This window comes from Schistocerca gregaria, chromosome 3 (assembly GCF_023897955.1).
Source record: "Schistocerca gregaria isolate iqSchGreg1 chromosome 3, iqSchGreg1.2, whole genome shotgun sequence".
In the NCBI taxonomy this organism is placed as follows: domain Eukaryota; kingdom Metazoa; phylum Arthropoda; class Insecta; order Orthoptera; family Acrididae; genus Schistocerca; species Schistocerca gregaria.
The window spans coordinates 281,710,471-281,723,229 of record NC_064922.1 but is presented as its reverse complement, the minus strand read 5'-3'; the positions used below and the strand labels follow the sequence as shown (position 1 = coordinate 281,723,229).

Genomic DNA, 12,759 nt, shown 5'->3' with positions numbered 1-12,759 from the left:
TTAAACAGACTATAAATTTTGCCCTGGAGAAGTAAGCACTTAATAAGTGGATTAAGCAAGATAAATACCCATCATGGTTTAAGAACAAAATTCAGAAAATGCTGAGGAAGCAAACACTGTTGCACTCAGTTCAAAAGAGAGCAAGTAAATGATGACTGACATAGGAGCAGAGATTCATGCCTCTGCGAAAGAACCTATTTATGAAGCATACGACTCTCATTGTCATACTTTAGCAAAAGACCTGGCTGAGAATCCGAGAAAATTCTGGTCCAATGTAAAGTCACAAAGGGGGTCTAAGATTACCAACCAGTAACTCATTGACCAGTCTCATGTGGTAGTATAAGATATCAAAAGAAAAGCTGAAGCTTTTAAACTTTGTGTTTAAGAATTCGTTCAACCAGGAGAATCGTACAAACATACCATTGTTTGACCATCTCACAGACTCCTGTGTGGACTACATATTAATAGTCATCCCTGGCATAGAGAAACAAGTGAAAGAGTGGAGACAAATATATCACCAGGCCCAGATGGAAACCCAACTTGGTTTCACAAAGAGAATTCTATGGCACTGGTTCTTTAGATAGCTTGGACTTATTGTGAATCTCGCACCCAGTGCTAAGTCCCAAGCAACTGGAAAAAAGTGCAGGTGACTCCTGAATACCAGAATGATAAAAGAATGGACCCGCAAAATTACAGACCAACATCATCAGTTTGCAACAGAATACTTTATTGCATTCTGACTTTGAAAATAAGAGATTTGTTGGACAGTGAAAAGCTTCTATCCACGAATCAGCACTATTTTAGAGTGCAACACTCATACAAAACTCAATTTGTCTTTTTTTCGCATTATATACTGCAAACTATGATTGTGGGGCAAAATTCTAGATTCTGGAAAGTACTACAGACTGGTAATGAAGATACGAGCAAATGGCATACATTCCCAGATATGAGTGGCTTGAAGACTTAGTAAGCAATAAAAACCAGTACACTGTCCTCGAAGGTGAGGTTTCATCAAAGACAAGGGTATCATTTGGAGTGCCCCAGGGAAGTACACACACACACACACACACACACACACACACACACACACAATCATCAATAAACAATTACAGATTGCTGCCCACCCTGTCCGACAGATAGTTTGTATACGTATAAAAACGAATGACACCTAGCTCAACATGCAGAAAAATTTACATTATGTGAATGTCTAGGACAAACAAATTTGTAACTTTGAAATAGAGCATTGGTAATGTGCTGTTTGACATAGTCAGGTTATTTACAAATCTGAGAGTAACACTGCAAAGTGAAATGAAATGGAATGAGAAAATGAGGACTGTGGTAGGGAAGGCAAACGGCTGACTGGTTTATTGGGAGAATTTTGGGAAGTATGGTTCACCAGCAAAGGACATTGCACATATGATGCTAGTGTTACCTATTCTTGAGTACTCTCGAGTGTTTGGAATCTGCATCAGATTGGATGGCAAAAAAGCATCAACGTAATTCAGAATCAGGCTGATAGATTTGTTACCGATAAGTTCAAACAACATGCAAGCGTTATAGAGATGCTTTAGGAACTCAAATGGGAATCCCTAGAGGAAAGGTGATGTTCTTTTCGAGGAACAATATTGAGAAAATTTAAGAGAACCGACATTTGAAGCTGACTTTCTGAACAACCCAACTGCCACCAACATATACTTCATGTAAGGACTACGAAGATTAGAGAAATGAAGGCTCATGTGGAGACACACTGGCAGTCTATCCTTTGCTTTATTTGTGAGTGGAGCAGGAAAGGAAATGGCAAACAGTGGTACAGAATACCCTCTACCATGCATTGTGCGGTGACTTGCAGAGTGTGTATGAAGATGTAGTGTAGCCCAAGATGTATGTTCCTCATTGCAGTAACCTGCTTTTATGTTTTATTCCCAATTTCCCCAAAAAGTATGATGATGTATTTAAATACTAACCTAAAAAACAATTACAGCTATCTTTATATAAGAAGCATAGGAAATTATGAATGAATATTCTGATTGGGTACCAACAAATAAACTCATAAATTTTCATGTTCACTTCTCATCATTCATTGAGCTAACAGTTGCCAACAGCAGTATGTAACAGAAAAACAGTGCTATACTGAAACTGCATTTTTACTGAATCACTCTAGCGAACAAGACGATCAAAGTTAAAAATGAGAACAAACAATGTAACTAGCACTTTGTTGGTAACAAGTGAGACGGTGCAATCATAATGATAAAGTTAATGGAGACAAAGAGACTGAGGTAACATGAATGCTAAGGAATGGAAAAGGCATCATATCTCCTTAGCCAAGATGTCGCAGGGTTGCCACAATTTTCCCCAAGTAAAATTCCCTGATGTTTCCCTGATTTCCTGACAAGTTTTGGCATTTTTGCCTAACAAATTTTGAGATTGACAGTGACAATATATATATATATATATATATATATATATATATATATATATATATATATATATATATATATATATATATATTTATTTATTTTTTTTTTCTCCACTCATGTACTTGGTAATGTGTTACCTCGTCATCATTTCATGATCACAGACTCACAGGTCACCCAATGTGGCATCACCTGAATGAAGAGTTGCAACCCGGCAGCCAAACATACTTTCTAAGAGCCAAAATGAACCACAGTAACTAAAATGTCTGTAAAACGCTACACTGTACAATGTGCTTGGAGTGAGACAGTTGCAGTTCCTGAAATTCATCGGCAGGCCCGATCTCTATGAGATAACTGCAGAAATGGCCTGCAGTTCTGACCTGTAGTGGAAGTCCACTCATGTGGCCAGCTATTTACGTGTCACGGACACCATATTGATGCAATCAAATTGCGGTGATCAATCCATGCAACAGATAACTTGTGTGAATACTGTGAGAATTAATACTAATGAGGATAGGTAACAACTCAACACGAAGATGTTCGCTGAGCCAAGCAGGCACATAGAAGAGGCAATCATACTCTCACAACTAAATTTTCAGCCATAGCCTTGTCAGAAAACGGGAGCACAAACACTTTCACATAATCACTCAGACTCAACTCATGCGCACACAACCGCCGCCTCTGTCTGCTGTGTCAACAGTCTCTGAAAATCAGATCCAAACAAACCACTCCTCATGCCTCCCTGCCTCTTGCTGGCAGCTGCTAGGCCAGTGGCAAGAAGTGGTTGTAGCACTGGCTGCAAGGTGAGGGGAATGGTAGAATGGTAGGATGGGGTGAATCAGTAAGAATGAGGGAGTAGGGAAGCAGTGCACATACTCGGCTGCGGCCAGCCAGCGACAATGCATGATATCTCAGTAAACAAACCATTGTATCTACTGAGTTTTCCAGTGTTCTTTTAAAATTTCTCTGATATTTCACTGATTTCCCCAACACATTTGAAATTGCCTGATTTCCAGAACTTGTGACAGCCCTGTATTGGATACCATCACAACGAAATGCAAAGCTACAGTACAACATTAAGAATCTTCTTAGGGGAATACACGCATTCCTAAAAGACTGTTACAAAAGAGTAGATAAAATCATCTGATATATGAAAAAAAGTCCTGAAATGACAAGATTACAATACTATTAATGAAAATGGGAATGACAGGGGAAAGTGAAATTAACAAATATATTACAGAGATGGATAACGGATGCCTAATATTTGGTTTAACAAACATGAATTGCAACAGTTTTATACATTTAAGGAAGGACAGAGAATTTGTGAAGAGCTACAAACCCTACAGTGTTTTTTGATGACTTGCAATGATTTGGATTAAAAATTTTGCAAACCTTTTGCAATAAGCAATCATCCTGACTAAGAAATTAACGGTGCAGGGTTTAGAAACTGGTGCCAACATGAGAGGAGGTTATGAAATACACATGAGTTACCACTTCATCAATAATTACAGATTCTGTGAAAGATTTTGACCAAATATCTGCCAAAAGCTTATAAACAATCAAAAATATGTACATTAAAAAAACATTGTGTAACAGTTGTATCAATTAGACAACTATATGGGTGTGGGAAGGCCAGGAATGATTAGTAAATTAGAAAAGGTTACACCATTTTACCAGATATACTGTAAGAGGCCTTCCTTAATTAGATTACCTGTAGAGACGAGAAAATTAAAATCTACAAATGAGCTAGATAAGACGACTATTTAGCCAAACTTTTTTTTATTTGCTTAGGGCACAGGCATATTTTCTTCTTAAAAAAAATTAAAAAAAAATAAAATCAGAAACTCAACTGAACAAGGAGAGTGCAGATGAAAATGAGTTATAATAAGGAAACACAATGTATGACCAGCAAGCTGAAAATGATACTGTTTAATGAATTTGTACTTAGAGCAAATGAAAATGACAAGCAGAGGGGCACAAAATCAATATGAGGATACAAAAAAGATTTGCAGTTTATATGGGAGTTAGAATGGTATGCTCAAATACACTTTTTCTAATGCAACTGAAATAATATGGGTCAACGGATGCATCAAATTCCACCCGCCAGCTTCGACACGAGACGTAAGGCTGCTGTTGTGTGTGACGTCACGACAGCACAGAGTTTAGTTTGTGAGAGTGGCGTGTTTGTAGGTGTCGTTTTGATGTGATCGGTGTTGCCTTCTGGTGGTGGTGGTGGTGTGTGTGTGTGTGTGTGTGTGTGTGTGTGTGTGTGTGTGTGTGTGTGCGCATGCGCGCGCGTTAGGTGATGTTTTTGGTTTAGTTTACATGTGTGGCGTGTTTATAGGTGGCATATTGTTGCGGTCGGTGGTTCTCTCTGGTGGTGTGTTTATGGGTAGTGTATTATGTGGCATATGGGGTTCATTTGTGTAGTAGCATTACACATGTGTGGTATTGGTGGTGACTGTGCTTTCAGCAGAATATTATTCAGTGAGTTAACGATTTTAGTTTTGTTATGTCGACAGTATTGTAGCTTTTTTTTCCTGTTTGCCGCGTGTGAATTTTTTTTAGGTTGTCAGTGACGATAGGGGACAGTGCGTTGTGTCTAATAAAATTTCTTCAACCATTCAGCCTGTTGGCTGAAGTTGTGAAGTGTCCAGTGTGTCGTGAAGAAATGAGGATTACTAAAGTTCCGGCATTTTGTACCAGGGACGGCTATATGTGGAGATGTCGTAAGGATAACAGGTCAAGGGAAGTGTTCAATTCCAATTTTGATTTTCAAGGTGCTGTTTTTTTGTGGTCAGATTAAGTGTGGTGGTGGTGCATGTTTCAAGATTTATAGCGTGGTATCGGTTGTTTCTGTTGACCTATACAGGTCAAGGGAAGTGACGAATTCCAGTGAATTTTGTGTGGTGGAATTTGGGAAGGTTGTGGGGCCTTGTTATTTTAGTGTTTTTTTGTCATTTGGTGTAGTGGCGTGTGTATATTTAGTTTGCCCCCACCCAAAAACCTCCATTTCACCCCGCTTGTCCCATTAGTTTAATTATAATTTTGGAGGAATATCGGTTTGGTGGTTTTTCAATCTATTTTGGTGTTTGTTGTCATGTTTACATGACGACGACATAGGAGCGGTATGAGAGTTGTTGTGAATGGTCGTTTCCGCCATATTGGTGACGTCATTGATAAAAGCAGAGGGGTGGAATCAGATGCTTCCATTATCCCAATAAGATATACAATCAATGTGGACTTGGAGATATACCTTATGGCTGTGAAATATCTAAGCCAATGTTCTGTGTGATACAATTCCAAAAACAACACCCATTACTGCATAATGGCAGAAGCACCATAGTGAAGAAGTTACATGCTAATTATCCGTATTAAACTGAGATACAAGCAAACATCTACATTAGAATTGGTGCTGAAATGCCAATGGCAGCGGTTGCTGTAATCTTTAGCTGCAAAAACAGTGTGCTATAAAAGATTCAGATTGACACCGTAGGTGTAAATGTTTTTGAGTGGGAATCAATGTGCCTTCTTTTGGATGATAGAGGTGTGGGCATAAGAGTTACCACTGCACCTTCTACGATGGATTAGGCATCTGATGTCCACATGAACATTCCAAACAAAGCTACTAAATTATGGGATGCAATCTGGGTTTTGCTTGGTGCCAGCCTTTAACGTCAATAGTCATCAACCCTAGAGTCTGATCTAGCTGCTCGCTACTTTTCATATTGGCCATGTTTTCATTACCTTTATAGTAACATAGTAGGCCAGTCAAACAGTCAGAAAAAAAAGCCTGTACCTTGCAAAAGGCAGGGTAGAAGATTTTATTTTTTTAACTCGTTTATATCATTGGAATGGTTAGAAAATCGAGTTTTGCCAACAAAATTTCTCTTGGGGAAAACTTTATGCAGTCAAAAAACTTCGAAATTTTGGAATTTTTTCAGTTTTTTCAAAATATCTCAGTTTCATTTGCTCCTATCACTTTGATGTCTATTTTCTTTTTTAAAGAGCACAAAATTCTCTACAAATTTGATTCTTACCATTTTTTTCTACTCCCAGTATCTACGGCACTACAGCGCGTCAAAAAATAACAATTTTTCAAATTTCGTGCAAAGTGGCAAATTACCTAATTTTTGAACGCTGTTATTTCAGTTTCTATTTGTGTAGTATAAACATATTACTCATCATGTTATTCATTGGAATTTGCCATCTCACTTTGCTGCAGGGCCAGGACAAACAGAATCTTATTCAGTAACTATGAAACATTCACGTCGGATTGCGTGAAGTTTATTTGTGTTACAATATGTAATATGATTGCATGCAGGTGCCGTACATTTTCTACAGGTGATTGATGTTAATGATCACTTATAAAAAAAATAGCCCAAAGTTATGTTTCTTACCTGCAACATCATTTTGGATCTCAATTTGCTATTGTATTTGATGGGTATCCATGTAAGGGAGACAAATGTAGCACAAAGAGTGCTGAGAAGATTCGTAGGTCCAAACAACATTCTTCGGTTGATGTTGTGGTTGAATCAGAGATGGTGAACCAAGTCCCTCAGGACAAGTTCTTGTACAACGAACGAAACAAGATGCGTTTGATCACACTTCTTAAAAAGGAATTTCTGGAGTGTAGCATTGAAGTGCACCAGGCACAAGAGGATTCTGGTGTTATGATTGTAAATCTGCCATTTCAAGAACCAAAGATTTTGGAAGTGTTGTCATTGTAGGAGAAGATGTTGACCTACTTGTGCTCATGACCGGTTTGGGGCAAGGCACTGAAAACTTATTTTTCTTAAAGCCAGGAAGAGGAAATGCAGAAGACAAGTGCTTTTCCACTGCATCTTACAAGTTAGACAGTGAATATATTCTGTTCACTCATGCCTTTAGCGGAGGTGATACAACATCCGTTTTTTTTGGTCAAGGAAAAATTAAGTGCTGCAATATTGTTGCAAAAAAATTCAATAAACCACATGCTACCCGTGAAGAAATAATAACAGCAGGAGAACAGGTTACTATCGCATTGTATAGTGGAGGTGTCAGCAGTTCCCACACACTCGACCATTTGCGGTACCAGCTATTCGCCAAGTCTGCCACAAAAAGCAAACTGAAATTTGCACGGTTGCCACCTACACAAAATACTGCACAACATCATTTGTTGCGGACTTACCAACAAGTCCAAAGTTGGATGGGAAACTGGAAACCTCCTGAGAAATGGGACTGGAATCACAGTGACCACGGTCCAATACCTATTATGATGAGCCAAGATCCAGCACCTGAAGCACTTCTTCACATTGTTTCCTGCAAGTTGAACTGTGGCAGAGGGTGCTCCTGCAGAAAAGCGGGTTTGAAATGTTCTTCAATTTGCAAGAAATGTATTGGGATCAATTCCAAAAACTAGCCAAAATTTTTATATGAAGACAGTGAAGAAGATGTTATGGAGGATGCCGAGGAAACCGCTGACGAAATCAACGAACTTGCTGAGGCTGACTCGCTGTTTAAAGAAGAGGTCAATCTGGGATCAACTCTATGTACAGACCCTGAATCCGTAACTCAAGGTATTTCTGGTGACACTGAGGAACCTGGCCCATCAAAACGTTGGAAGTGATGCTCATATCTGTCTCAAGTGCGCTAAAGTGCGATATTACAAGTATTACACACCCAGAACTGTCAACATTTTTTAGTAACTGACAATGCATTTTAGTTGTAATAAAGCTACTTATTTTAAATGTCAACTGTGTGGCTTTTATACACAAGAAAATTAGGTTGCCTATTGCAGCTAATAACAGTTCAGTTTCCTGAGCCAATTTATTTTGTGTGTGTGTGTCTTAATGATTTACATTTATAGTTTTACAAATACCAGGGCTGAGGTGGCTCATAGTGAACTTCAGGTAGTGATGTAAGAATCACAATAGTTGGGTGCCCAGCAATCCTCATGTTGCATACAGAGAAATTGAATACCTGAAAGTGAGGTGGTAAATTCCAACATATAACATGATGTATAATGTATTTATACTACACAAACAGAAACTGAAAAAATAGTGTTCAAATATAAGGTATCTTACTATGCTCAAAATTTGAAAAATTGGTACTTTTTGAGGCACTGTAGGCCTTAGATATTGGGAATAGAAAAAAATGGCAAGAATCAAATTTGTAGAGAATTTTGTGCTCTTTAAAAGAGAAAATAGATGTTAAAGCGATAGGACCAAATGAAACTGAGATATTTTGGAAAAACTGAGAAAAGGCCAAAATTTTCCACGAAAATTCACTGCAGTTTTCCCAAGGAAATTTTTTTGGCAAAACTCTGTTTTCTAATCTTTCCAACCATATGAACGAGTTGAAAAAAATAAACTCTTCTACCCCACCTTTTGCAAGGTATATCTGCTATTTGACTGGACTATAGGCCTTCAGCAAAGTCATAACATTTCCCTGAATTCTATGATCAATATCTCACAGTACATCTTCCCTCATGTGTGCCCTCTGATAACAGAAAACTAAATTTTGTATTTTCATAAGTATTATATTAGATGCACATCTGCGCCACAAAGTTTGCTGCTGAGGGGGTTAGTAGTGGCTGCCAACTACATCTATTGCTGCTAGCTTTCCATCCACTCTTTAAAATCTAACTCTAACATTTATTTACAGCTGCCAATTAAACAGCTCGGATATGCTTCTCTCCCTCAGTTTTTGTTGTTCTCTCCATCTTATGCAGTCTTAGCTTTAATCAGTAAATGATTCATATGGACAAAATCCAAGGTTTCACAATAGCAAACCTTTGCCAATTAAAGAAAGTAATGCTTCATATTCCATTACATTGACAATGCCTAAAACAATATTTCTTTTTCCACTGCTAACAAACTTTATACAGTAATTGAAGATATGCATCACATGTCTTTTTTAGTCTTTTGCAATGATATAACCACCTATTACTAAATAATAAACCCAACTTAAGAAGGTTAAAACTCTGGGAACAGAAACTTAATCAACAATTATTACACTTACCCCATTTCCTTCATGACAGATGTGTCCCCACAATCACAAGCACCTCCTGCTTGACTACGAAACATATTGAAGTCGTGTCCCACATGGTTCCCCTTTTGGAAGCACTCAGCACAAAGTGACATACAAGGAGAAATGCCACATGTGCGACAGCGATATGCCACAAAGTTGGCAGTCCACACTAATCCGCATGTTGTTGCATTGTCATACCTACGAACTGGAAGATGTTCCAACATAAATTTTAATTATAATACATATGGCTACATGTTTATACAAAATAGTTACATACATACAAAGGGGGTAGCCTATCACTGCTTTGGGCCAAAAATCATCTCTTCCATATAGGCATGCAAGAACCCATAAATATGTGAAACCAGATAATTTGATAATTGTTGCTAACTTTCTAGAAGTGAGGTAGAAGCTAAAAACACAACTAACACAGGGCAGTTTATAGTGTGAAACTGACCACATCTCATCAAAATCGTGATTGGAAGATGATAATTTATAGCAAGTTGTCAAAGCCGATAACTGAGTAAATTAAAACTTGTGGTAATAGATTGTTCTGTAGTGTAGTCCAAAGCCCTATTTAATTCATTAAGTAATGCACTTTTCATTATAAATGATGAAAACTGCAAAGTAAATTCAGAAAAAGTGTATTACAATTAGAAAAACGTCTGAGGAGCATTTTGCTGTTTATTAAGTAAATAAATTAAGAAAAATGCAAAGTGGGGCCACCATGTGATTCATTTCAATTATTTATCTGCTGACACCTTATATGTGGTGGTTATTAAAGGCTCAATGAGCAACTGAAAAACGTACATTTCTGTGGAGCTTTAAAATTACAAAATCTGAATACCTATACTTAGAAAAATTACCAGTCAAGTTCATAAACAAAACATCGTCTGGACACATTCTATATCAATATAGGAAATTAATCAGACGTATGTAAAACAGACTTAATATTAAATATATGATATTAGCACTACTCAAGAAAAAGTCATCTAATCACCCACAGAGGCGCACATTTTACAGAGGCCCTACGACAAAAATCAGAATTTCTCAATCTTATGAACAACTACACTTTTTCTGCCCAACCACAAACTAGGCTGCAAGTTCTTACAAAGAAGGAAACTTGCCTCACTGTACCACACGCAACAATTTCACGAAACACACTGTATTTGCTACTTGTATATGCGAGAAGGAAAAATCGTGGTTATTAAATAGTTCTATAAAAGAATTATACCGATTGAACTTTTGGTGACTTGAATGCGTCAGTGAGTTTAAAGTAATATCTCTAACGTAATAAATAGTGCATAGGGTAAGTGATTCGTTGTAATCAACAAGAAATAATGTTATGATGTGCCAAAATCATATTACATAACGAACAGACGACAACTCTCATCAAACAGATAGAGATGTATAATTTTTTCATTCGGTATTTCTGATTAATAATACTCTAAACTTAACACTTCTTTGAGCACATCAAATTGCATATAAGGTTTTATTTCTTTTTGTTTTCATCTCGGTACACACGTCTGCGCAAAGGATGATTAAATGTTAGCAATTATCCTGGCAGCTTTCAGTAAAGTGAAATTATTTTCACAATTTTATTAATCAGCTATTACCCAAAAGCTAGTTTTACGGGCATACTTCGTGAATAAGTGTGTGATGCATAGTACGTCTCACAGCTGATATGTAAACACACGTCACGTCAACTACATTTTCATCTAGAACGAGACAGCATTTTTACGACAAAACTGGGTTTTCTTTATGAAGCATGTAAGCACAGTTAATAGTCATTTAGTACACTTGCAGGGCTTACCTATACTTGCGAATTCATCAGGCGTCTTTCCTCCAGCCATCAACCACTTGATCCAGTCTATAGTCTCCCATTCTTCTATGGGTTTTCCAGGATTTAATATTATATCCAATAGTTCACTCAGATGCTGCGGAGATGAAGAATTCGAACAATCTGCATGGACGTACGCTGCTGCACCTCGTTTACCCTTTTTCATTAACACATGGGCAGCATTACTATTGGATGCCATTCTTGAGCTAATCGTAAAACTTCTTTCGCCAAACAAGTAATTCCATTAACGCCCAACCCATACGACTTATTGTAGTAGAACGATCTGTCAAAGCGACGTATAGGCAATGATACACCATGAAAATATATTGGGAATAAAAGAAACAGACTAAACGGTCGATGGCATCAGCAACAAATTAAGCCTTGACATCAGTAGACTAAGCAATTTTGAAGGTTAAGCCGCGACGATCAATTCGATATAAGGTCAAAAAAATATTTGTTGTGAACGATAGAGCATTATGGGATGGATGATAAAAACAGATTCTTAAAAATATTGCACCATTTCCCATCAACAATCCTAACTATCAAGGACAAATGAACTTCAATCATACTAGATGGCAGTACGTACGATACGGACAAGACAAATGAAAGTCAACTGTCTACAGCTGCGAAAGCGCCCTCTAAATTCCAATCAAAACAGAAACAAGTCACAGACTATAGTGTCTGTGATTCGTGGCAACCCAAAGATATCAACTCAAAACGTTTCCCTAGTTAGACAAAACAACAAAAGTAGTATCTTTGGCGTATAGACGACAGTTCAGTAGAAAGTTCGAAGTACGGCCTTTCTTGTTGTTCTGCAAGCACGACTGGTTAAGTCGATTATCACAGCTAAACTACCCGGCATGAACCGATATGAGAACAATCTCATTAACAAAAGTAGTATCTTTGGCGTATAGACGACAGTTTAGTAGAAAGTGCGAAGTACGGCCTTTCTTGTTGTTCTGCAAGCACGACTGGTTAAGTCGATTATCACAGCTAAACTACCCGGCATGAACCGATATGAGAACAATCTGATTAAGTTACTTATTGGAGAACCCACAGTTAACTAGAGCTCGAACATTATCATGACGTATCTTTCCGCATACACACAGCCTGTTCATAAGAACATTAGCCTAAAGTAAAGAATAAGTCACTTACTGCACTGTAAAAGTGAAATTTAAAAAAAAATCAGCAACCGCTTGTTAAGTAATTTGGAAATATTGTGGGCATATAGTTGCTTCTGGACTACTTCGTTAGAAAATATCACAGACCTACCTTTATATTTACCTTTGTAGCTTATTCTAGTCAGTGGAATCGGCGCTTTAGTGTAGCATGCATTCTCATTAATTCCAAAACGACGTATCTTTACTGGCATCAATGAATATGTATTCTTTGACTGGCTTGTGACTCGTTCAATTTGACCTGATTTTTAAATAATATACTGTGGGCCTATCAGTTAGATGCTGTAGAACATGCATCATAAAAATATTCATGAACCGC

The 12,759-nt window shown here is 37.6% G+C and overlaps 1 protein-coding gene across 2 annotated transcripts in view; it reads right to left on the bottom strand.

The window, feature by feature from the left end:
* LOC126355628 (E3 ubiquitin-protein ligase Ubr3) overlaps positions 1-12,262 on the bottom strand; it is a 259,907-nt gene extending 247,645 nt beyond the window's left edge. Inside the window, exons 1-2 of one of the 2 annotated variants that reach the window (XM_050005991.1) lie at positions 11,236-12,262; positions 9,417-9,630 (exon numbers count right to left, since the gene is read on the bottom strand). In XM_050005991.1, the coding sequence (XP_049861948.1) occupies positions 9,417-9,630; positions 11,236-11,461 (440 nt within the window). In that variant the 5' untranslated portion in view covers positions 11,462-12,262. The remainder of the gene's footprint in view (positions 1-9,416; positions 9,631-11,235) is intronic. The other variant, XM_050005992.1, reaches the window with a different exon arrangement.
* Between the last annotated feature and the right edge of the window lie 497 nt (positions 12,263-12,759).